Source organism: Passer montanus, unplaced genomic scaffold (assembly GCF_014805655.1).
Source record: "Passer montanus isolate IOZ18808 unplaced genomic scaffold, ASM1480565v1 scaffold3, whole genome shotgun sequence".
NCBI classification, from domain to species: domain Eukaryota; kingdom Metazoa; phylum Chordata; class Aves; order Passeriformes; family Passeridae; genus Passer; species Passer montanus.
The window spans coordinates 10,571,068-10,598,954 of NW_024367707.1; the positions used below are offsets into that span (position 1 = coordinate 10,571,068).

Sequence of the window (27,887 nt, forward strand, 5' to 3'; positions counted from 1 at the left end):
GACCTACAGGGCCTGTAGCACCGCTCTTTGTTTTCTCCTCCCATGTATCAGGTAACCAGCTGGTCTGACCTCCCATTTTAACCATGGTGAGACCTACAGGGCCTGTAGCACCGCTCTTTGTTTTCTCCTCCCATGTATCATGGTCTGACCTCCCATTTCACAGTCATCCTGCACCTGAAAAATGAAGCAAACAGGAACCCCACACTACAGCCAACAGAGCCTCTTCCAATGGAAGCCATGCTAGAAGGAGTATGACTTCGTCACAGCACAGCAGCTCCTTCCCTATCCTATGCTCTAATAAATTGCATTTTACATAAAAAGAGTCATCCTGCACCTGAAAAATGAAGCAAACAGGAACCCCACACTACAGCCAATAGAGCCTCTTCCAGTGGAAGCCATGCTAGAAGGAGTATGACTTTGTCACAGCACAGCAGCTCCTTCCCTATCCCATGCTCTAATAAATTGCATTTAACATAAAAAGAAACTAAAGAGACCTGCAAAATGCTCTGCTCTGTCTGTGAAAATAAATAAATGCAAATAAGTTACCAACCCTAGTGCTCTTAAAGACTTCAGTCATTCACTTGAAGAAATCAGGATTTCACCATGAAATTTGCTCAGGTTTTCCTTGTTCCTCAGCCCAACTGTACAGGCTTGAGCAGGATGGAATGGCAATTTAATTTATAAATAAGATATGCACTGTCAACAAAGAGGTATTAATTTGTATGAGGTATAACATCATAAATCTTCCTGCCTTCTGAATTCACAATAAAAAAGCTCTCATATTCTGGAACTGTTTTTCCCTGCTCTGCCTTGGGGAACTAGAGAGACACATGTGGATGCCTGAGATAAAAGTATTGCTCTTGGGATTTATGGTACATTGTATAAGCTACATAAATATTTTTCCCTCATCCTTAGTTTTTGCACATTCTACTACCTTTTGATGGCTAGATAGAATTAAACTCCTGATATCACCTTCTTACCTCAGTTTTTACCATAATTTATCAGAATTCCTCAGAAGGATAATAGAACATTTTTAATGAGTATTTATCATTGGGAAACATCTAAAGTGCTTTACACATTGAATAAATTGTATCTGGCAGGATTTATTTTCAAGTATCTTGGAAATTATCATGCCATGTAAAGTGCTAAAGAAATTAACCTTGAAGGCAAATATAAAAGAAGCATTATTCACCAGTAACACTGAAGAAAAACACAGCCTCTGACAGGGCCAATGCTAACAGCAGCAACAGGAGTCCCAATGAGGGGTTTTAGGCTGTCTTACCATGGCTGAGGTGAAGGAGCAGGAAGCAGAGCAGCCTTCAGACACATTCCCTCCTGCCATTTTTGCCCAGGATGGGCAGAGTGAATGCCAGAGCAGCACATGGCTGCCTGTGCCAGCCCGAAATGCTGCCTTCAGCAAGAAGGAACTTGCCACATCCTTGGGGCACACAGCCACAGAAACCCTGGTGCTGCTTGTGGTCAGAAACAACAGGTGTGTTTTGCCTCCCAGCCATTCACCACAATAAGCTTACCTTTCAATAGCCATCCCAAATGACTTGAGGTTCCTCAGAAACCACATTCCAAATACCAGTCTTTCTACACAGGTGTGGTGTTTTCCCACACCGATTTCAGCTGTAATTTACTTCACCACGTCCAAGGTGACCCAAAAACAGGAATGGGGAAAGGGAATTCCTCTTCCCAGGGCATTTCAGGAGACAGCCCAGCCCTACTTCGTCTCCATCTTGGTTAAAACACTATAGCCACATGATGCAAATTACAGAGCCTCCACAAAGAACTGTGCCACAAGCTGGTATGGCTAAGGTTTTACCTGAGAAAGCTATTTTGCTCTGACATGACCTATGTCAGACCAGTTACCATCCCCCAGAGTGCTTTCTTCCCCATCACATGCTAGCCCTGGTTCAGCTGCCCACCTGCTGCCAAGGCTGCTCCATGAACCAGATCAAAGAACTGACAACTGGTTTTGATTACAACCCATCAGAAATTTCCCCAAACTTCAGCTTTTGTCATTCTGTCCTTCCTCTGCACTCAGCATGAAGTTTGCCTATAAGCACAAGGGCTGTATCACTCAGCAGTGTGGCAGCTGTGACTCTTTTGCCAGTTGATCCAGTATTATGCAGATTCAGTAGAATCAACCATAAAATACCCTGAGTTTCTTGTGCAAGAGATAAGATGCAAATTTCTTCAGTTATTCAGTTACTAAATCTGCAACACACTTGCATTCCTGCCCTTCTTTGAAGTGGTCACATTTCTGAAGTTAAGGGTTGGATTCAGAAAATATTTTAAAACTTCTTTATAATCTTCTCGAATTGAAAGGTGTTACATGTAGTTGCTTGAGCAAGTAGAGCATAAAATCTCTACACTCAGTATGGTAGATACTTGATGCTGAAACATGTAAGTGCCCAGCTCTTCAACTTGTCAATCATTTAATGCTCAGGATAAGAAATAGGTAAACTAAAATAAAATTTCCACAAGGAGAAAACTGCAACACACTGAAACAGAAGTATTATTCCTTCTCTCTTGAAACTGGACAAGTACATCTCAACATCCTTGACTAGTGTTGAAAAACCCAGCACTCTTAGGTGCTTGAAAGCAGTCCCAAACAATTATTTCAAAACATATAGAACATACACAGAAGCACGCCTTCAACATGGCAAAGATCATCTCTGACATAAAAAGATTATTCATTTGGTCTTTAATGGATGGGTTTATAATTCTGTTTCAGTCAGGATCTGAAGATATCTACAGTATTATTGAACACAAAAAAATTATCTGTGTGGGCATGCAAAAGTATTATGTGAAATGAGTAAGTCTACAGATCCCCAAAGTTTAGAAGGCTCACTTGTTTTCCTCTGTCTCACCCAAAGGGCTACATATTAAGAGTTTCCAAGAAAATTCACAAGTGGAAGGCAGTTTTCAGAATAACTCCAATGTACCACCTTGTAAAAAGCTTTGGTTAGATCCTGTAAGCACTTGTATATTTTTTTATCTTCAGTCATGTGAGTGCTCTTACTAAATTGGATGAGACTACTCATGCTCAAAATTAACCATTCTGACAAGTGCATGCATGATTGAAGGAAAAAACCCACTACTAAAATCCAGTCATGACTCACCAGCTGCTACCGTTTGATGGATATCCCATTCCACAAAAAAGCTATGTTGCCTAATTTTGGTAATTACTTAAAAAAACTGAATAGCACTGGCACAAGTAATCTTTTGAATAAGCATATTCAAATTACAGAATATTCCTTTTACCTACACGGAAATGTCTACGGCCTTCTGAGTAGCCCAACCATTGGCCTAACAGAGCTGCCTTGGTAAAATATTGTGACATCTGTTGTCATTTTGGCTTTCTGTTATTTAAGCTTTACAGGGCAGATTTTTTAGATTTGCAAAGAAATAAATTATGGAAGTTGCCACAAAACAAAAACACATCAGTCATGACATTAGTATTTGAGAGAAGCCTAACAGCTGAACATCCAAAATCATAAGACAACTTGCTCTTTGAAACCAGGGACAATACACCTCCAACTGGAGAACTAAAGCTTACAATCACCTCAAGCATCCATCAGTGTGCCACTAATAGCATGAATCAAATCATGTTAATGTAACCAAGAAGCAGGTGAGGTGAGCAGAAAATTAGGAAATAAAAGTGCTTTTTAGATGTACAACCCCACCAAAAAGGCTGTTGGCATGGGAAATATCCTGGGTGGTATTACTAATGTTACAGCAAAGGGAATGTGGATGCATGCTGTTAATATATTGGGTTAAGTGACTGCAATGCAACAAGGAAAAATGGTTCTCATCAGGACTTTTCTAAGGTATAATTTGCTGAAAATATAAAATGGAAGTGTGTGTTCCTCCTTTGTCATGTCTCCATTCCCCTTCCATCAGTAGTGCAGGATCACACAGTTGAAGGATGAGGAACACAGTGGAGGTCCAGCCAGCCTTGTGCTTGCCCATGGAGAAGTTGGAAGGCAAACCTGAGCAGGGGATCTCCCCATCAGCTGGTCTACTCTGTGTGCCCCAACTGAGTGTGTGTGTACAGGGTGGTTTATTTGGCAGATGCTCCATTAAACATTCCTTCACAGAAAGATCCTGCTGGGATTAGTGGGCACTCCTTAAAGCACAGGACATCCACCCCAAAGTTCTCCTGAGCTGGGCCTGGAGGTGCTGTGCAGTTTGCATGATGTGCCATGTTTGTGCATATCTGGTTCCTGCCACCCCACTGTGAGCCATGGTACCTCACTGGCAGCAGTAAAGGAGACAAAGAGGTGCCCTAGCCTGGTCATGCCATGTCACATATCCTGAAACACGTGGCTTACTCCATCCCCAGGCCTGGCTGGGAGCAGTTTATGTCTCCACCTGACACACATTTACACCTGTCCATCCTGCTGAGAGCAAAAGGGGGGCCCACAGCAAAGTACTAACCCACTTCTCAAGTGAATTTGCAAAGTGGGATTTTAAAAGTGCCCAGCCCTTGCACCAGCTGTAGTCCCACAGAAATGTTCAAGCCTTGCACTTGGAAAGCTGCATGTGTCTGTTACAAATCCCCATTGCCAAAGATCAACAGCAGCACATCCTGTTACACAGCTGTCAGTTCCAATAAACATGGGTGGCAAAGGGCTATCACACCTGCCCACTTCTCACAGCAGTGGTACATCTAGGCAGATAGAGCCCTGAAAACACCTATTACAGTTTCTTGTATGTTTCCAAAATCTGGTTGAAAATACAGGAATTTAAAAAAAAATAAATTAAAAAATCCATCTTGGTCAGTTAAGGCCAAGGTCAGCCTTTAAACAGGAGGAATTATGGCTACTGGGCAACAAGAGAGAAACCACTGCCATTTGTTTTGCCATAACAAACCCCAGTTCCAGAAGAAATTAAATCTAATTGAAAGACAAATTAGATTTCACTTATAATCAACAGTGGTCTCCACAAGTGCATTTGATTTATTGAGCAATGCTTAACCAAAACCATAGACAAAATAATATACTAAATGATTAAAAGTAATTTAGTATACATATAATTTTGCAGATTGTTTCCTATACCATTTTGGTATCTATGAAAATAGAAGTATCAAGGCCAAACACAGGTACGAGACAGAATTCACAGTCCTCCATCTCTATTTCATAACTGTACAGAAAAAAAAACCCCTCCATTTTCCAAGTAATCTCACAAATTGATATTCTCAAGTTTCACAGTATTTCTGCAGCTACAAGGATCCATGAAGTACAGAGTTAGCTACTCCACAGGTCATAAATAGGTAAGACTAGATCTCCTTGCTAAGTTACACAAAACCCATTACAGAAAGGTCACTGGTGGTGTTTAGCAGGTTTCTGCTCAGACTGACAAATTTCAGTGATCTCCCAACTGAACGTTGCAAATGACTGTCAAGGCTTTTATTCACAGATTTCTGCTCAGGTTGCAGGTGTCTGAAACAGTACTGTACAATCTTGGAGCCCTCAAGACATTAATTAAAAATTCCTTCTTATGTGCTTTAATTAAGAGTTGACTGTCTTCATGAAGTGCCATGCAAATACAGATAACTCAATTTCCATGTCTTGGTGTTTATAGCACAAGTATCTTGAAAGTCATTTTCCTTGTTAGGATTTTGCACAGTAATGTCAGCATTCACACTACGCTTTCCATGGCAAGTGTGTTTGCTCCTGCTCTTTGCCTCTCCTTTAACAAGGGACTTCCTCAGCATTGCAAAAAGAACTTGAACTTCGACAACAAGAAGGCACAACACCAAAATGCTACAGAAAAGAAAAAACCCTCCTATGTACACAGTGTGCCTGAAGTCCAGAACTTTAGAGCTTGTTCTCAGACACTGGCAGTACCTGCAGAGCTGGCCAAGTTGAATGAGTTCCAGCTTCTCATCACTGGCAGACCCTGTGGAAAAGAGGCTGCTCCTTCCCTCGCCCACCCATTTCAACTGCTGCTAACAGAGGACTCAAGCAGCCAAGAGGACAACCCATGTAACTTCTTAGGGTGACTCCCGGAGGTGAAAATCTCACCCTGCCTTTAATAAATAACACATGAAAGCCTCACCTATGTGCCATTTTTTAACAGTTTAATGTGTCTCATGAATGCATAGTGAAAAATCGCTCTTACTACAGATTTGTAATATATGTTTATGTCTAGCACATGCAGAACAGTGAAGATGGTACGTAATGGAAGGAATTTAAGTTAGAAATATATACAAAATAATTAAAGTACACAGAATATGGCAATCACCTCAACATCAACATTCAGTATCAACACTCAGACCAATTTCATTTGTATGCAGATATGGACACCATTTCCAAACAAAAGAAATTCTCTTGTAAGAAATGTCCTAAACACAGACTGCTTGCCATTTCCCTAGGAAAGGAAATTACTCAGTACTACACTGAAGAACTAGCATGCAATTAAGATGTATTGTTTCTACAAATTCACTTGAGAAAATAACATGCAGCCTCCCGAGTCCTATTTTAATCAGGACTGAATGTACACTGCACTTGTTCTACCATCAATATATGTAAGCCACATAATTGTCATGTTTGTTGTTGAGCCAGTTGCACAGTCCTGATTTGGTTTAGACCACAACTATGCAATGCTTCCAGAAAATACAGCAAAGTATATATGCTGATAGCCAACACATTTATGGTGAGTATTTGGCACTGCAGACAGTTTTATTAGAAGCCAATGTTATGTTCCCTGCGTGAGTAAAAAAAAAAAATATTCTTTAAAAACAGCAGGTAAATATAATTTTTTGGAAGCCAGCTACCACTGCAGAAAATCTAAGACCCTTAAGAAATCTTTGTCACAGACACAAAGTAATTGTTGTGGATGAAACATTACTCTCGCTAAAATATTTTCCCTTGGTCTTTGCTGTAGGTACATTAGACTTCCAAACAGACAGCATGTGCTGCTGTTTCCTACACACAGTTAGATCAACATAGGATCAGGCTGTGGCTCTATTGCTTTGAGGAGAAATTTCCTGGGGACACACTTCTCAGCAGTGGCAAATAAAACGTGATTTTCCTCGATTCTACTGACATATATTATAATTATACTGACATTATAGCAAGAAAAGTTCTCTACTTTCCAGAAGAATTTTGTTAAGAAGTAATTTTTTCCTAACATAATAGATTTTTAGAAGTCTTCTTTTCACTTCTGGATCAGTATACAAATAGGTAAGACAAACAACCCCAAGGAAAAATGTTTTCCACATAAAATCTAGATCTTGGCTATGCACATTAACTCTCACAGATAGCAAGAACAACATGATTAAAACAAAGATTCTCTTAAGCTTCAGGACTGAGTTGAACTTCAAACCTTCTGTCTATTTTGTGCTTCAGATTATCACACTGACACCACAGAGAATAAAATGTTAAACCAATGCTATAGAGAGCCATCACAGTGATAGACAAAGGACACAGGGCAAGCAGACAAAAAGATGGTAAAATGACTTCCAGATCAATACTTCATCTATTTCTACAATGAAAGGAAATTGTAGGACTGCTGCCAATCTCCCCAGGGAACAGTAAGTGTGGATCTAAAAATGTAACACTAAATGTGATCTAATAATGCTACAATAGGCATTTGCAGATTGCTGCAATTGATGAAAATGCAGACTACCTCTGAAAAGTGATGGTCCTACCCAGCTGAAAACCTACTTAAGTAATTTTGTAGTCTGATCAGTTCCCTGATCCAATTCAATCCAGACCTGCAGGAGTGCTCACACAAAGACTAAACAACTTGTTTGCTTAAACACACAGCTGTTTAAAGTACTTATAAAAATTCAGCCTAAGATTTAGGACAAACAAAACAAAATTAATACTGTTGTTCAAACCATAACTTCTGAAAGAAAGCATGCAACAAGACTTTTACAAAAACCTGTGTCATTTCAACTTCCAACAGGAAAAGTTATTTCAGCACAGTGACAGCAGTGCATGAGAACAAGCTGGCCAAGAATAAAATGAGACTGGAAGTTAAAAGGTTTTTGACCGTCAAAGGACTGATGTCCTAAGGCAACTTTCCAAGAGAAAGAGCAAAGTTGAAAAACCAAGACAAAAGCCCCAGCTAGTTTCATTCAGTAAGTTTTATGAAATTTTTTCTAATATTATGCAGGCTTGTCAATGACCCAAAGGGCTAGTGCCTCATTTGGACGCTATGGAAGTTCTTAATGAATTTCAGACAATAATGTTTTCTCTAACAACAGCCACTGTTTCAGCCTCTTGGCTAGACTAGCTGGCTTGTTTTTGACCATTGCACACAGGATAAGTAAGGAAAACCAGGAGGGATGATAAAGGACTGATGAAAATCCATCCGTTTTGCAGCAAAGTGCTCAAGGGCACGAACACCAATGGGGCTCTGCTGACTGCAGAGAATGGCCACAAATCCCCAGCAGCAAATCAGCATTTGATTAGCTGTTGCAAAGTTCTCCAAAATCATGTTCATGAAGTGACTCATAGAATAATCAATGCTGAAAGAGCGCTTTAAAAGATCCAGTCCAACTGTCCATGCAGCACTACCACGGTAACTCCTAAACCACTAAAACATAACACCCAGCACCAGATCCAGGTGCCTTCAACACCAGGGAGTGACTCCACCACCTCCCTGGGCAACCTATTCCAATGCCTAACCACCCTGTCAGGGAATTTTTTTTTTCTACTGTTTATTCTGATTTTCCCATCTTATGGCCATTTCCTCTGGTCCTCTCACTGCTGTCACAGTAGAAGAAAATGGCCCCCACGTCACTGTAACCTCCTTTCAGATGGTATTAGAGAGCCGTGTGGTATGAGTAACAAGAATGACACAGCTGTGCCTCTCATGAGGGTATTTCTGCACCAAACCTGCTGCCTTTTCCAAAGATAGATCAGAATTCACAAATTCTAAGCAAATTAATGTCATAAAACTGAAAAGCACCAAGAAAGAGGAATCTTTCTACTCGGTCTGAAGCTTTTCTTGGTAATTAAGACTTGCTGTCTTGGCAGATTCTTCAGTGTCTATAAAACTTCTCAGCCCTGAAGTTCTCCCTTTCTCTGACAGGAACAACTGATGTAACCTCTGCCAGCAAGTGCTTTTACTGGAATAGCCAGCACAAGTTGGAACTGCTGAACATCAACATGATTTATAGTAGTTGTGAATATATTTTATTTTGCATTTATTAGCTCTAATGCTACAAAAATTTGGTGAGAGTTTCTGGAAGTAGCTATTGTTAAGGATATGAACTATCAGCTGTGAAAGAGCTCTAGGTTCCCATAATTCGTTCTATCAAAATATCTTCTAAAACCAAAGGTGAAAAGCACACTTTTGTACCTCCTTTACCTATCAGTGCTATTTCACAAAAGACTGTCCTTCTTTGAGACAGCTTTGTACCTCCTTTACCTATCAGTGCTATTTCATAGACTGTCCTTCTTTGAGACAGTCTCAGTCATTTATGGACTGGACCATCATACCCGTCAAGCTCAAGTTCTTGGCATTTTTCTGTGTTGCATCAAAATTCCTTTTTGATTCTAACAAATTCTCACATGAAAGACTGGCTTGTATAATTTGACAGAAGTAATTAACTGGAAAGTTCTGATACACGAGAGTAGGAAGTTACCAACGATGATCATGTTGTTTAGATTTCTTGGCTGGAATTTTTTTCAGCAATTACAACATTTAGCTGCTTTAACATTGGTTCACTTCTGTCAAAAATATTTTATGAAAATTATTTTTAATTCAAGTTAGCAAAAGTTGTGTGAACATAAAAGTCACAAGTCAAAATGTCAAAAAGTTTTCATACCAAAATGTGATCTGTTTTGATAAATCGCTTCACTTTTCCCCTTCACTAATAATCAATTGAAAGTATTCTATGCAAACCACTTATGAAATGCTTGAGACCTCAAATACTTTCAGAGTGGGTAAATGCTTTTCCAAAAGCTTTCCATGTAACCCATTCCTCACAGCACAACTGGCCCGCATGGCAGATGCCCTAGAGAGCACTGCCAGTGTCTGCACACCGAAGGCAGGGAAGCAGGGCTGACAGCCCTGCAGTGCTTTGGGCACTGCCCCTCGGGAGGACAGAGGCAGTGTCCTGACTAATCACGTCACAGCAGCACTCACAGAACTGTGTGTGCCTCGGGTGTTGTGCCGATCAATAGGCTGCCTCTCTCCACATCTTCTTCAATAAAGGGTCTGTGTTTAAGGATGAGTTGAACACCACATAATATGCACATTAATAACAGTGAATGAAAGTCATTAACTTGCCAAGTCTTGGCAAATTTAGTTGCTCAGTAGCTTATAGGCTGAAATGCATTTGGTGTTCCAGCTGATGACACAAGCTTACCTTTTCACTACAAGCTTCAGTGTCTTGTGTGAACCTTTCACCAGACAGATTGCTTCTTGTCGGAAGCCAGACAGGCCCACATCATTGATGCCAACAATTTCATCCCCAGCCAGTAACTTGTCCACAGCTGCAGCTTTGCTTCCATCTTCTATCTGGGGGGGACAAAAAAAAGTGTGTAAAAAATGGTAGAATTATACAGGTTTCATAATACCACATTTAAAATAAACTAATGAGCTTTCAATACTGGCTTCAACAAAAATTAATACAATAATTAAGTACTTAACATAATTAAGAAGGCACTTTAAAAATCACTATAAAGAAATAGCAATTATACAGAGACAATTAGAATACGAAAGAAATAAAAGAGGAAATCTCCTGAGAAAGCTAGAAAGCCTGAAGGAAATTTGGGAATATAAGGAAGAACTTGTTTGCTGTGCATGCACTAGAACAGGTTGCCCAGAGAGGTTGTGGAGTCTCCCTTCACAGGAGATTTCAAGAATTGTCTGGATGCAAATTTGTGCTTTGGAATGACCCTGCTTAAGCAGGGAGGATGTACCAGATGATCCACTGTGGTCCCTTCCAAGTTGCTCCATTCCGTGATTCTGTGAAAAGCATCTGTCATCTTGACCTCTGTTCAATACAGAACATGTAATCATACTTGCAAATAGAGCTTTGGGCAGGCATCTAAAAATCTGCTTCTCTAGAGAAGGCAGCCAATAATATCAACCATTTTGTCAATAACATTTACACACCGCCAACTCCAAAGATCTGGCATGCCATGAAATCCCAAAATATTGCTTAACAGGCTGGTCTAGAAAACGAAGGTACTATCAGGAACATAACATTTAGGAAAATACCTGAAAATTTACCAACCATACAGCTAATTAACAGCTCTGGCTTAAACACACAGTGATACTAAGGGAAATTCACTGGAAGATTATTTTGCTGTCACAGGCAATTCTTGAATGCATTCAGTTTTCATACAACTGTTCATAACATGTGGCAAAAACACAAGATAAATTAAAGATTCAGGCTTCTGTAATTCCCACCCCTACAAAGCTAAAACCCTCACATTAAAAGTTACCCATTTTCAAAATTAAAAACAAATCTCACAAGCTTGATCAGACAGATTAACAAGTACCAAGAGTTTGAACTGATTTCAAATAATGATTACAAGGATGTTATAAGGTTATGCAAGGAGAAAATTAGAAGGCCCAAAACCTTCTAGAAGGCCCTAACAAGCTAGATTTAGAAGGCCCTAAACCAGCTAGAATTATAAGGCTCTAAACCAGCTAGAACTTAATCTGGATACTGCTGTAAAAGACAATCAAATATTTTCATAATACATAAGGAAGCAATGGAAGGCTAAGGAAAATCTTTATCCTTCACTGGATGTGTGGGGACCATCCCTCTAAAAGACGGGGCACTTTAATAAATGGTTTAATGGTGGATTGAGCAGAACTAGGTTAACAGCTGGATTCTATGATCCTAAAGAAGTCTGTGATTCTAAGTATAGCTGTAGGTATCGAACACTTTGCAATTCAATCCCTTGGCTTTCTAGTTTCTTCCTGTCTCCTCTGCTGTCAACACAGCCTTTGGCTTCTGAGTTGCTTGGCTTCATGATCTACATATTTAATTTTATTGCTCCCTCACTTGCTCATAATCCATATCCCACATCTTCCTATACGTTTGACAGCTGATCTTCAAAGACTTTAATTTATGTCTTCATTATATTTTACATTGACTATAGTATCTCTGAGTCCCACATTATTAAATGCCATCAAATTTACAAAGAGCAATTCCTTGTAATCACCCCAACTGCAGACAGCTTCATAAAGTACTGCCATCTTCTGAGAAGCCAAAGTCAATCAGCAAGGAGATAAATCCAGAGGAAAATAACTTCATGAATTCTGAAGCTCACAGTACAGGTTTTAGAAAGAGTCCAGCAACAAAAATATAAATTAAATAAGCTAATAAAAACAGTAATATCGCTTGATGAAAGTACTTTAGGATGATCTCATAGAGCACTCAATCTCATTGCAGGCACATAAAAGCTCTTTTTACGTAAGTTCATGATAGATGTTCTTAAAAATCTTCAGGCCTGTAAACCTAAACCAAAAAGAACACTATGAAAAATGCTTAGTCTTATATCCCATTCTAAAACACTCATTATTAATAGCAATCAAGAAACTTTATTTACAGAACTTCTTATCTTAAAAAAAACCCAGATAATTAAAGACAGAGCAAGTTTCTACATCCCCATACATCTAGTTTTCAAGTTATGACCTGTCCTCTGACCTGCTCACATATCTTCTGAGCATCAAGAATTTACCAGAATACCAAATTATCACTGCAAATCTTCACTTAGGTTGGAAACAAGGGAGTTGCAGTGGAAATTGCTTAGATGTAAGTAAAGATTTCAGTTCAGAGATGTCAAGTGTAGAGCATCTGCCATATAAGGGACACTGAAATCAGGCTGAGCAGAACAAGAGAACAGGCAGCCTGGGACACATCTGAAGCCCATGTAGGTTAGAAAAGTGGCACAAAAAACATTAAGGAAAGTCAGAGCTTAATCACTAGAATTGCTGGAGGAAGGTCATGGTGGGGGGTGGATGTTGGGATGGGACACACATGGCAGGGGCAGAGAGGGAAAGTATCTTGGAGGACACTTTAAATTCCAAATGTAGATGACAAACCATTTAAACCATTTCAGCCCTTATGCCCCAGGCAAGGCACCCAAACATAATGACAAGGCTGAGATACCCCTGGGCTGGGCTGCAAAACACTTTTTGTCTGTAAAAAAAAACAACTGGGGGGGGGGGGCAAAAATCTGCCTCCTAGGATTTGAAGGAATGTTCATTGTTCTCAGTAAGCATGTTTGCTTTTTCTTCAGGCTGGCAATGCACTGACAGCAGGGAGTATTCAGTTACCCCCTCTGAGTTTTAATTTCATCAGGGAAACTACACATTCCACACAAAGCAAGCTTTCCAAAGAGACTCTGGCTGTCCAAAACAATATTCATAAAAAAACCCTCAAAAAGTATTTAAAAATACTATTTAATCAAAACCTAAACACAAAGCTGAAGCCATCCTCATGAAAACTTCAAGTGACTTGAAGATCTTGTCTTCAGATCACCTACAGGTAGTGAGAATAAAAACTACACATCCATTCACAGCAGAAGTCTTTTCAAGCTGAATAAATTTGAACATAAATCTTTCATACTCAAATTCCCACATGGCTATACAGATATGATTCTACTTGACAATACACTTTTAAGTGGAAATGGGAAAGTTAGACGGGAAAAATACCATTTCTTCTGTTACACTAGAAGTCCTTCCTTTAGTCATAACAACTAAAAACATTAGGCTTTGCACATGTATAAAGAAACACAGCCAAAAATATTCACGAGGAAAAGGCCTCTTCAAATATGCTGCTTTATTAACCTGCCTTCTTTGTGCAAAACTGGACAATGCCATTCCAGTTTCTACTTTAGGTTTTCTTCTGTTTTATTAGTTTTAACACTCACTGTCTTTATTTATTCACCCATTGAGTAACTTTTCATCTCATCAGGCCTTAACTAGAAGTGTGAATACCAACCAAACTACATGAACATTTTAGAACTAGCAAATACACTCAAAAATGTCATTGCTTGTCACACCTCAACCACAAGTGTATTTCACTCACCATCTTCAGAGTCAGCTGTGCTATGCTGTGTTTGGGATTTAAGCACAATTTTTAAGACTGAAGCCTGTATTACTTATCTACCTACCATCAATTTTTTTTAGGATTTCAGGTGTCCAGAAAAGCTAGGTCAAGAGCTGGAAATAAAGCCTTGAAAATGCAGAGGAAGGTATTCAAATGTCTTTAAAGACATCCTAAAGTCAGAAAGAAGAGTTCTGCCTCAGTCACTACCAGCTGGTAAATACAAGTGGATGTAACTTAGCAGGAACTGAACTCCAATAAGCACACACATCTTTGTATTTTTATAGCAATAGCAGGAAACAAAAGACATAGAAGAAAAACAATCAACACCTTATTTTCTTATAAAGAACAGGCATAAGTATTCAACAAACATCTATAGTTACACAGCTTATCTTGAATGAGCAAGGGTTCTAGAAATGCCCTCAAACCATGCTTTTGTTATGTACTAAAAAGTCATACCCTCATACTGTGCTAAATTAACAAGTGTAAACATGTTTACTTCCTACCCTTAGCAGTGATGTTGGTATGCTACCAAAGAAAGTGTTTCCAAAGGAGATGAAAAGGATGTTTGTTGACCAAAAGCATCTGCTTAGACAGTCTCCATCTCACCCTGCTGTCCCTGATGACCTCCCTGCAGCCAACAGCAAAAGCAAACTTTGGGATCTGTGCACCAGGAAGGATTGTGAGTGCAGACTTTGCCATTGTAACAGTACCTACATTAACTGTCATATCTCCCCAATTTTATTTTTGCTTATATCACATCCACAAAACAGGAAGAAACACTGATTCAAAATGTGGATATGAGGATTTAAAAAAAAAACTGTTGAAAAAACAACATGTAAATCTAGTATGTGAAATTCTTCTTGTAAAAAGATAGAGCCTTCAAACTTGGAGAAAATGTCTAACAGCTAGATGCACAAACATATTCAAAGGATACTTACAAGTCTGTATTCCCCCTGCTGGTAACAAACAGAAAGGGAAAATAATGGCCTATATTTCTAGCTTTGAATTGCTGCAGTGTTGATGGGGAGCACCAATTCTAGCATGTGAACCCTTCATTTCTGTGTTTATCAGGTCCAATGCTTTACTTAAAATACCCACATTCCTCTATAGGCACCTGTATAAACAAGCAGGAGACAGGTTGAGGAAATGCTGTGTCATATGAGAGATCCAGTTTTGTTTACAAAGCCAACAGTTTCTTGTCCACACTCTCTTTGGACAGGGTGGGAGACGGGATGGAAACCCAAACCCACAGACAAACACAGGAAAAAACACAACCACTTATCAGCATTCTGCTATCAGCTGTGATAAACTATTCTATCATAACTCATTTCTTGTACAGCCAAGAAACGTTTCCCTGGTTGTTTGTATTATGAGTATCTGATACAGTTTTTCCACAAACCTTACAATCTTTGTAGAAGATCTTCAGAACAAATAAAATGTGGAAAGTGTCAATTATTTTGATTTGCAAAGAGTTAAACAAAGGAGAAAAATCTCTCCAGTTCAAGCCTGGCATTTGTGTAACTTTAAGGAATGAACAGAAAAATAACAGATGCGACCTAACTCCAGCTATACATTCTGCAAATGCATTCTTGAGTGGCAAAGGCTGCATTCACCAGCAACACTCATGGCTCAGACTGAGGCAGGATAAAAGAGGGGTGCAAACTCCAGCAGGACCTAACTGGTCTAAAGACAATGGGTGTGTGTGTGTATGTAAGGCAGCACACACAGGCATGCACACACTAGAAGCTGAGCAAGCCTAATGCATTTGACTTTACATTCCTATACATCCTTCCCACTCCACATGGACTTTGAACAAGACTGTTGGAAGGACACCTGGAAGGGAAGAAACTCCAGCCCCATTTTACAGATGGGCTCAGAAGCATATGTGGAAACAAGGCTCAAAACAATGCAGCATGCCTGCAACAAAGCAAGGAATTCCACACAAACCTTCACATTGGTGGAGGGTACCTGTAATCCTGAACCACCTCTTTCCACAGACTGCAGGTTAAATAATCAGCATTAATTACTCAACATGAACTTTAAACACCACCATATAAAAAACCCCAACTTAATGATGAGCTACTAACTTGCAAACTCTGTGCCTACACAATACAATCCAATATTATTAACTTGGCAATTGCTCTACTTCTATCAGGCAGGTGGGTGTCTGCTGCATTTGGTGACACTCTAACTTAGCACTCTGTTCTTAGCACAGAACTTTCCCTTTGCCTGGTATCATAAATTCACACCCCACAGCCATTGTCCATATCTGCTCTTCCTGAGATTATTTTTAAACATTACAGCAAATAACTTTAAATTTCAGGAATGCTTAGTCCAAGACAATGTATTTCCCTAACAACAATTTCTTTCTTCCCTAGACCCAAGAGAAACAGTACATGGTCACTGTCACAAAACCACTGAACAGGCAGAGAAATCCCCCTCGTCCAGCTGCTCTTTCAAAGTGTCCCCCATTGTACTGCACAGATCCTGAGCTGGCAGAAGCCCTCCCTTTGGTCAACAAGTGATTCTTAAAAATCAAAATGGAAACATTTTTTAAAGGGTAGAGTCGAGTAACAGGACACAGTCTATCACAGCCTAATTGCTGGTTATTTAGAGTATTTAAATATTTGCATATTTTCCCAGTAATCTTTTCCTTTCTTCGTTGTTTTTTGCTTGAAAAAAAGCAGAATATTTTGAAAGTTGGTACAGTTCTTCAAGTATTTATTCAGTTTTCACAACTGTGTCCATGCCACCGTTTTGACAAAGGGCTGTTGTCACTTCCACTAGAACAGGCCATTTTTGTGGGGGATTTATTACAGCTATAAAAACTGACTCCAAGCTGAAAACTATCTTCAGAGTTCCTCATGCCAGAAATGTTTAAGAAGTATGGTAATACATCCACCATTTCCCTTTTTAACAATTCATATATAAACTGATTAATATTTTAGTTCAACCTACATTCCAAACAATACCTACCATAAGCCTGTGAGAAAATATTTCCAATTACAAATCATCAGTCACTATTTCTAAAGAGGTTACTGTTATTATATCTGCTTCTTTACATCACAGGGCTGTTATGGACTAAAGATCGATTAAAGTATTTGAAGTAAAAAAATTAATGAAACTTCCCCCCAAGAAACTAATGATAGCAATTTCCAGATCAAAAGTATCAGGAAGAGAAATTTCACATAGATTTGTAGGTTTTAAAAAACTGAACAACAGACGTTTACTTTTGAACAGGTTTTTTTTCCAAGGGATTCCATTGTTTCAGCAAGAAAAGTTGGAAACTTTTCATCATTGCTGAACAATTCTGCTAGAAATAAATTAATTATAATTTTTAAAAACCCAAGAAAAACGCAGAACTCATAAACCCCCAGAAACCCTTGATTTTTGGAAAGCATAGAGCTAATGTATTAAAAAAAATAAGTAGGGCCGCTGAGTGTTAAGTACATAGCTGATCTTTTGCCATTAGTACCTAAGCTTTACTAGTTACATTTTACAGCTTCTAAATAATATTTGCACATATGCCAGAGCAGCATGCCTGCATATATTCCCCATCTACAAAGCAACTAAATACAGCCAAACTGTAGTCTTTGGAAATCTTTCTATGGAAGAGCTCCTCTAGGGCAGCACAAGACCCTCAGGGAAGCTTCTCAGCTCACAGTCCCTATAGCCCTAAACTGGCACCTAGGCCAGAGCAAAGCCAAAACACACCCAGCTTACCTGGAGTAAGAATAAGGCCAAGACAAGAGCGGAAAAGATTAAAGTGAGTGAAGATGCTGGATGCAGGGGTGATGGCAGAAGCCTGTTTGTAGTGTTGTTCCTGAAAATAAACAACTTCAGTGCTGTCCCTCCCTCACACCAAACACCTCCAAAGCATAGCTTAAATTTGGGGGTTTTTTTCATAGCACATCACCAACATCTAAACACCTTCCTACTGCTGTTTGGTACAGCATTCATTTAGACAGACAATCTGTACACAACTTATTCAAAAATTACTGAGAAATAACTACCACTTTCAGCCACAAGTTTGGTTTTGCATTTTACAGAAACTAATGGCACATCCAGCCCAGAGGGACCCATCTGTAGTCATAGACTGTTCTTACTTACACTGTTCTTAAACATTTTGCTATCTGTACACAACTTATTCAAAAATTACTGAGAAATAACTACCACTTTCAGCCACAAGTTTGGTTTTGCATTTTACAGAAACTAATGGTACATCCAGCCCAGAGGGACCCTTCTGTAGTCATAGACGCCTTACACTGTTCTTAAACATTTTGCTATATTTTTTTTTACCTTCCAAATGACAAAATCATCTGTATAAGAATGGAGTGAATAATTGTGCTATGAAAAGTAATAGCCATCTGGCCAAAAGAGAACTGATTTCTCTAGATGTAGTTTATTTATTCTAACAACCTCCAAGCAGATAAGTTTGATAGGGTTGGATTATCCACATTTATTTGCCCAAGTTTACTTACGGATGACTATATATATAGGCTGTTTATGTATGCAATCTGTGCAGTCAACATTAAGCATTTTTATAGGTCTACATTTTTGTACTTTCAGCTATTACGAACAATGATAAGAATGGATTATAAAGAGGTTATGCCTAGAAACAACTTGTATTTTATCTCTTTAAACTGATAACAGGAACAGACTTCCAAGAGGAAAAATATGACCTGACAAAGTAATCTTTCTGATCATAAGGTTCAAAGTTTTTTACCTTGCAACTATCATATGCTTTCAACAACACTGGTTTATCTTTCTGCCTTCCTGTCCATCCCAGGAAAATAATGTCATCATTTCCCAATGTGCCCTTGACAAAAACAGACCAAATGCAATCCAACAGCCTACAAAACCACTGCATGATTAGGGAAAAGGTAGGAGTCACTGACAAACCAAATTTAAAAAAACCCTGAATGTGTCTGTATGATTGTGTAGATAGGACTGTGCATTAAAAAAGGAAAAGACCAGTTTTATCAACTTGCAGTTTGTTTGTAAAGGACTTCAACAGGTCTGAGAGACAGACATCGAAAGACCTAGTGGATGGCAACAGTATACTTACCAAAAATAAATTTAAACTATTTTATTCAGTCTATCGGTCTACATGTGACCTACAAAAATTTAAGTTGCATCTATGCCTATGTCTACAGATTGCTGTGGTTTAAAAAAAAAAAAAAAAAAAGCTACACTTTTTGACACAGGTAGCACTGATTAAGACCCAGCAACAGAAAAAAAACTGCTTCACTGTGTGTTAGTTTCAAAAAGCACTATGATGGGCCTGCCAAAACCCACAGGAATTTTACCGAGTGTTAGGTTTCCATTTTAAATACTTTCTCTTGAACAGCCCATTTTTAACAGAATGCTTATCTTGACTAACTCATACCATTATTTGGTTTTAATCACAGCTGCTCTTTGGAATCCTCCATTTTTGTCATAGCACAAATGCTCAGTTCTGAGACAGATAATATAACAGTTCCCAATAATTCTTGTAATTACATTCCTGAAAATGTGATTTTATCCCAAAAGTAAAAGTTATTTGTAATAGTTACTGCAGAAGCATTTAAGAACCCATTATGTAGTGAACCGAACATAGCATTACACATCTAAACAAAAATCTAGCAAACAATGAGAATGACCTGCTCTCATAATAACTGATAGCAATTTCTTCAGTAAGATTTCTCCGCTTTGCAAAATTATTCAACTTTAAAGAAAAAAGAGGCTCAGTAAGGCGCTGAATTTTAAAGCATGTCTTTGTTGATTCCCTCAACCACTCCTCTGCAAAGAAAACAAACAAAAGACTTCAAAAGAAGGGTCAGGCTCCTCCTAAAATTTGAGTGCTTTAAACTTGAACAACAGATTTTGTTCTTTACATTAACTTTTGATCTCTGTTCAGCATTGATATGCACATTCACAGAGTATCCAAATTACAAACCGAAGCCATCCTTTTCCACCGTCTTCCTCAACAATTCAAATATTTAAAGCCAAGTTCAAAGAAGAAGACACATTTATCCCTTCCTCCCCCACCCCAGGGCTAAAACAGTCAACAAAACCTGAAGTTGTCTTGATTTACCTTTATATAATTTATACAACCCCATTTACTCTAAGTATGTATACTTCAAACTGAATAGATGCAGATATCTGTTCCCACTGTATGAAAGCCATGCTTCTGCTGTGCACTCTGCACACCATTTCAACTCTCCATTCTTAGAGCAATAAAAACTCGGAAGCAAGTGGGATGACCCTCAAGGAAAAAAAAGGCATACTATTATAGAAACAAAAAAGGTCTGGGTAACCTTGCCCTTAGATTGTCTTCTGTTCTTGTTTATTACTGTCTAAGTAAAGGAAGAGAGCTTCCCTCACTCCACTTTGACCCAGAAGTCAAATTTGAAGAAGCAAACACTAAATACAGCATTGAATATACTTTTTTGGGGCAGGAACTGCAAAGTAATTGCTCCTAAAATTACCAAACACAGTTCACAAAGCAAGTTGCCAAGGACTGTATGGCAATCTCTACTCGCTGAAGTCCACTTTTGCCAGCTTGCAATACCTGGGCTGCCTGGTACGGTCAGACAGGGGCTGCTTTTCTGGAGACACACTGCTAATACAATCAAGGTAAATCTCTCATGATGCTCCAGTAATAAAAGAGCACATCCATAAAAAAACACCAGCATTTTATGCAGTTTATTGACAAGATGGAACAGTACTCATCTGCCTTCCTAAGGCACATACTTGACTGAGCAGGACATGAAACACTCGTGCAGTTAGAGTTAAGCACCAATATCTTATGTCTGTTCTGAGTTGGGAACTTGAAAAAAATTAAAATTCAGTTCTGTGGAGAGGAACTAATCCATAGCAATTTACACCCCAGGCATCAATCTCATTGTGGCATCCCTGCCCTTTTTCCCCTAGCCATCAGTACTCTGTTACCATATATTTCAGATCTACCAAAAAAGCAAAACCAACCAAGCAAAGTCAACAACAATAAAAAAAAGGCTAACAAAATCCACTCCCACCAGCAAACCCAAAATTTTCTTTAAAAGAAATTATCTTTTTTTCTAAACAAGCCTAGACATTCATCACTTCAAATTCTTCATTTTGTGTAGTTCATTCTATAGACCATTCGTTAAAACCTCATTACTTTATATCGTCACAGAACATTAGAAGAAATTCCCTCCTCATGAAAAATTTACCATTGGAATTAGACATGCAACCATTTTTGGCATCTCTGTGAGTATCCTGCCACCTTTTCTCTATGTCAGAGGCTTAATTCTTCATAGGATTAACAAGAGATAATTAACCAATTAAAATCATTCTACTGGGTCAGTGACAAAGGTTATTTTTTCTTAAGAAATTATAGGATTGTGCTGTGAATTATCAATTAATGCACTAAAACCACCATGGATCGTAAATTTACACAAACAGAAGCTTCAAAAAGCTGCATGGATTTAACAGTAAATTATAACATAGTGCTCAAGAATTCTTATATTCAGAAGTCAGAGTATGCTTACTACTCCAAAGGGACATTTTCCAAATTGGCTTTACTTTGCAGGCTTTATTTCAAAAGCTTTATTGTATTACACATGCTACTGGCCTAATTTAGCTCTAGGAGCACATTGCTTCCAAGATTTTAGAAAATGAAGCCATATCCAAACATTGCTCATACAATTAGCTGCTTTTCCCAATTAAAAAATGTGTATTTAACTATGACAAAACTATTCAGTTTGACAAATATATGTATTTCTGTTTGGCAAAAGTGTCTGTCATCTGTGCAGATGCACTTATTAAAAGACACATTCTGCTCAGGCAGCACAATCCACAACTTCACTGCGCAGCACTCTCTCGAGTATGAGTGGAATTTTGGGAAAAACATCTGTATGATAATTCTTGTGACACAGGAGAAAATTTATAATTGCACTTTATTTTCTGACGTTGGTGGTGGGACCACTGTATGTGCACACAAGCATCATACAGAGAGCTTCTTGTCCCCCACTGCTGTCCATGCCAGCAAACATGACCGCTTCTTGGAGCGTGTATTCCAGCAGCATGCAACCACACTCATGAAAAATTCATGTCTGAGCACACCAGTTTAGGATGTCAGTGTTGGCAGGGGGTTGAATGTTCAAATACCACATTGCACAGGAGTCTTTGTACTTGCTCATCTTGATAACTGACAGATGATTAAAGACTGCCTTTAAGTCAGTAAAAACACCAGAGAAACAATCTATTCTATTTATGTGATAAAAATTTAAATCACATACTATATTACACAGTATGCAACAACAGTGGCATACTGAAAAATTTTGTTTGCTCTGTATTTAAATTATCTCCAAATTCAGTAATTTTTACACTCAAAATTGTAGGAAAACCTTTTAATAAAATTTTATTTATCATGGTAAAAGCAAGTTGAAGGTCTGGCTAAAGTAGCAACTGGAGAGCCTTCTGCTGACTCTCCCCTGTGAATTAACCTGGGAGAATTTGGACTGTTTCTCTGTACAGATGTCCATATTGGGATACTTCTTTAAATAGCTCCTTGCTTAACAAGGAGGTTTCTGGATTACCTATTTCAAGCACTTAATTACTATAAAACTGCATATCCACTCTATGAGCCAAACATCAGACACTGTAATGACCAATCTGTAAACCTCTGGAGTTTTTTGTTTAGCTAGTTGTGGACCTGAAGAACAGTTAATTCTTTTAAGTATGTGTCCAATCTCAGCTCCTGAAGATGAACCTTACTATCTTTACTAATAACTCTAATGCTCCTTTTGACATGTAAAAGAAATGGTATTCTAAAAGTAAACCTTTTTTTCTTTTATTTGCTTGCTTTTAATATTAAAAGAGTGTATTATTGCTAAATATCATCATTAAGGACTATTGAGATTAAGAATATATTGCCAGTCTTTTACTAAGCAGGTCAGTCAGTACAAGTCTGCTGTTTTTATTAGACAGCTACTCCTATACTTCCTGTGTTACTGTTTGTTTCTTTACCTCAACAACAGCTAAGCACCATGAGAAGCCTGAATTCCCATGTCTCAGTTCCTCCTGCTTATGTTCATCTCTTGTTCCAGAAACAAGGGTCTGTACCTTCACAAGCACTTGAAAAGCAGTACACAAATACACCAGAAAGACATGAAGCTGACAGGAATTTGGAAGAAAGCTGCACTAGTGTTCATGAATTTTTCTTGTCTGATAGAGGTGTAGATGTACCTTTTGTGAGCCCATTCCAAAACTCTCAGCTTCCTCCCTCTAAGCTGAACAGCACTCTTAATGTCTAGTGAACTGTGGAGAACAGCACATTCACTCTTGCCAAGATACAGGAAGGCAGAGATGGGCTAGCAAGAGTCTATTTAAGTTGGTCTGGGTCTACACCACACAGCAAGATATTAGCAGCTGTGATGTTGTGCTGATGTGGGCTGAGGTTGATACCTCTTGAGCCACTCAAGACAGGGAAGAACTGCAGCTTTTTACATTAGGGAGTTTCTGGAGCATGAGTAAGACTGAAGTGCAGGAAGTTAGATAACTCCGCAGCAAAAGACCTAAAATTCCCATTTCATTATTTGAGGAAAGCTGCAGAGACTCCTGCTGTGTTAACATATTTTCTGAGCTGCGTGATGTAACTCTAAGTAAAAACATTTCATGAAGATCTCTGAACATTTCATGAAGATCTCGTTAAAGCAAGCATGGGGCAGCTGCTAGACAGTACCTCTTCCTTCCTTCTCTAAGCCACTGGTTTATGCTCCTGTACAGAATATGCAGGAATTTTCTTACTTTGAAATATTAACAAATTACTTGGAGAGACAGATTGGCTACATACAAGGTTTTAGAGCTACAACAGATCCAAAACTGCTATCAGTCATAGGTTTTTTCCTTGTTTGGGCATCATCCAATTTAAGTTTACAGATAAAATTTCACTTCATTTTCCACATGGTTATCCAAACCACAAGTTTCTGTCTTGCATTCATAGTTCTCATTTCGTCTCATTTCAAACGCAAATCCCTTTCTCCTCCTTTATCAGTTATCTACTAAAATTTTTATTTGTATTTCAAGATAATTTCAAAATTTGAACTAACTTTCTGAAAGTACTGTCTTTTTAGTACATAATCTTTGAATTCTTCAATTTTACCATTCCTATTTTAGAAGTTTTTTGGTATGGTATGGTGATTCTTTAATGAAATTTAAAGTCTGTGATCCAAAGAAATATCCACACACTAATTTTAGAATACTGTTGTAATACATTTCATATTGGAACTGTGATATTGCCTATTTATCAGCAAGGCCCAAAGTGCAATAAAAAGACCTTTTAGATGGGAAAGTTTTTTAATTGACAAAAGTGAATGAAGCACTTTTGGGGTCCAATACACAGCTATGTTGTTTAGGAACTTTGTGGGACTAAGACAGGAACTCTGCAGGAAGAGTATTCGCTCTGCTTTGGAAGTTCACCCTCTCAGTGCTACCTGGCAGAGCCACTAGAGTGGCATTAAATGCTACTCATTTTCCCAATTCGTTACTTCACTGTAAGGAAATCTCCAGAGGATTACACAGAGCATAAACTCTATTGGACATGGTAAGTCCTTTACAGTGATCTTCTAAAGATACAGGACCAGACTGTGCTGCCACAGAGCCAGCTGTATCATCTGGGCTCACAGCTACAGCTTGCTCGGTATCAATTTTCCAAGAGCTTAGCACAAAACAGTGAACAAACTACTAAGTTAGTGTATTTAGTAATGCTACAATGTATTCATTAAAATGGCTCAAAGGTGTAAAAGTGTAATTTTAAAAGTTTTCCACAAACAGGAAACTAAGACTCAAACCTGGATAAAAACATTACCTCTTACACTCTAAACCAAATGTGCATTTTCAGGATTCTTAAAGTGTCTGCCAAGTGCAAGCAAGGAAAAACTAGCTGACTTTAACAAATTGTGCAACTTGTGATAAGGAACACAATACTACTTCTCTTGATGGAGTTATTAATTGGTAATGCTTTCCCCCACGCTGGTATTATGTTGCACCTCTGCCTTTCACCATTCCTTTTGCAAAAGGAATGCATTTTTTTCTTCAGGATGATAATCTAGATTAGGAGGCAATATAATCAGCCTCTTAATTATACATATGCAGAAGAAGCACAACAGTTGCTCTGCTTGTCAAGAGGATTTAAAGATGTAAGCAGCACAGGGCCAGAAAAAAACAAACCCATTCACTTAGAAAATTAGTCTTCTACCAGAATAGAGAAGTAAAAAAAGGCTTCTCATTTGCTGATATAAAAATCATACTTAAGACTTATCAGCACAAACTCCATGCAAAATGAAACTAATAGGAAAAGTCACTTTTTAGTCAAAGTCACTTTCTAGTCAATTTCAATATTACAGATATTTTCAATACAGTAAATGATACATTTAAAAAGCACCTGTAACTTCATTTTGCAACATGTCAATTTTCTCAAGAACACAGTGAAGAAGTTACTTTAACTCCAAAACCCTAACAGTCAACTTCCTCTCACAGAGTAGCATCACCCATAACCTACAACACTATGAGCTATGTTCCAGAAGTTAGTTTTTCAATTTAATAAGAAAAAAAAGAAAAAAGGAAAATAGAATGCTAAATAAAAATATTTCCTTACCTGACAATTTTCTTTTGCTTTTATGTCGCCCTGCTACCAAAGACAGAAAAACAAAGTGCCAATTCCATCAGTCAATGTACAACAACTCAAAGCAGTCTCCTGGCACTGGAGCAGACAGCAAAGCTGAACTGGCCCTGGTGAGAGGCCATGGTGAGCTTTGGTGGCCTGGCCACAGCCACCTCCCTGGCAGAGCTCCTGCCCAGCACCATGGGGGCCATGGAGAGGCTGCCCCAAGGTCCCTCAGAACATGAGTGCCCAGCATCATGGGGGATAAGGGGAGGCTGCCCCAAGGTCCCTCAGAAGGCAGGTCCCCAGCACCATGAGAGCCAAGGGGAAGCTGCCCCGAGGTCTCTCAGAAGGCAGGTGCCCAGTCCCATGAGAGCCAAGGGGAGGCTGCCCCGAAGTCTCTCAGGACGTGGGTGCCCAGTGTCATGGGGGACAAGGGGATCCTGCCCTCCATGGTGAGCTTTGGTGGCCTGGCCACAGCCACCTCCCTGGCAGAGCTCATGCCCAGTGCCAGTGGGCCAAGGGGAGGCTGCCCCGAGGTCCCTCAGAACACGGGTGCCCAGCGCCATGGGGCCAAGGGGATCCTGCCCCAAGGTCCCTCAGAACACGGGTGCCCAGCACCATGGGGCCAAGGGGATCCTGCCCCGAGGTCCCTCAGAAGGCGGGTCCCCAGCGCCATGGGGCCAAGAGAGCTCATGCCCAGTGCCAGTGGGCCAAGGGGAGGCTGCCCCGAGGTCCCTCAGAACACGGGTGCCCAGCGCCATGGGGCCAAGGGGATCCTGCCCCAAGGTCCCTCAGAACACGGGTGCCCAGCACCATGGGGCCAAGGGGATCCTGCCCCGAGGTCCCTCAGAAGGCAGGTCCCCAGTGCCATGGGGGCCAGGGCGAGGCTGCCCCTCAGAACGCGGGTGCTTCCTGGGCTGTGCCCCCACCTGTGGAGGAAGGCACTGAGCAGAGGGACAAACGCAGCCTTGTGCCACCCTGAGAGCTCCCACACCACCCCACTCCATCCATTCCCCTGTGAAACACCCGGCTCTAGTGTCAGGAAATTACAATGTAGAAAAATTAAAGAACTTATAATGTCTCAGTTTTTCTCCTTCACCTTAAAATAAAGACCCTTCCCTTTGCATTCAAGCACAGAGTACTTACACTGGACTGTTACTCTGCACAGTACTGAATATTACCTTTATCTAAAATATCTCAAGTATAAATTGCACTGAAGTATTTATAGCATTGCAATCCTAATAGTGTTGAAATGTTTTTTTATGTAAGCTTATAAAATATGTAGCTTATCTGGGGGGAGAAGTTACAATGTATAAAATTTGAGTTAGGTATTCTCTCTGTTGGTTTACAGTTGACAAGTTTATCTTAGTTTGTACTGGCTGTGCACTGTTTGCCAAGAATCACATCCCAGAGGCTAAACAAACTGATAGATGGAAGGGACAAAATACAGAATCCAGCCTTCAAAATCTGCCTGTCTGCTTGGTCAATGGCAGGAAAGTGCAAAAGAGCATTTTAAAGAGCTCTGCAGGAAAAAAAGCCAGGTTTTCTGTGGGGAAAAAAAAAAAAAATCGATGAATCAACTGGGGAGAATGAAAGAAAGCAAAACAACCAAGTCAGGCAAGGTGTACTTGTCAGCAGCTGTCCTGTGGCTGAAGAGACAAAACACTTCTCTGTTAAATGAACACACTGGCAACATTTGAGAGCATTAAGGAATTATTTTAGGGCAATGCCTAAACATGCCGACATTTAACAGGTTTTCTTTCAGACTTAGAGTAACTGCTACACAACACCAATCAAAATATTTTTTAAAATTATTTTTAGAAGTTGTTCAGATTTTACAGTATGGCTAAGCAAACAATGCTGCTGCAGATTATCATATCCAGCTATGTCCCATAATACGATATAACCACAAATATTAAATAGTCATTGCTTTAATTGGCATGAAAGCAATACTGGGATATATTTACTATTTCTTTGTTGCATTGAGCAACACCAAAGTAGGATCACTGCCAAAATATTTAATGCTAAAGCACATTTCTATTAAATTCATTGTTTGCCAAGATGCAGAGCAGGCCGAGCTGAAACACAGCAAGACTCTACCAGTTCATTTCTCTGGACTCAAGGAGAGTTTTAAGGGAATGCCTGCAGAATGACGAGGCTAGATAAGAAACTCCTCAGCTAATTTTGGCCAGCTCCCAAACTGAAATATTG

General features: G+C 39.3%; 1 protein-coding gene across 3 annotated transcripts in view; it reads right to left on the reverse strand.

Annotated features, from left to right (window-relative positions):
• Positions 1 to 27,887, reverse strand: part of SHROOM2 (shroom family member 2) — a 118,592-nt gene that overhangs the window by 60,465 nt on the left and 30,240 nt on the right. For all 3 annotated transcript variants that reach the window (XM_039714375.1, XM_039714374.1, XM_039714373.1), the window contains exon 2: positions 10,340 to 10,491. In XM_039714375.1, the coding sequence (XP_039570309.1) occupies positions 10,340 to 10,491 (152 nt within the window). The remainder of the gene's footprint in view (positions 1 to 10,339; positions 10,492 to 27,887) is intronic.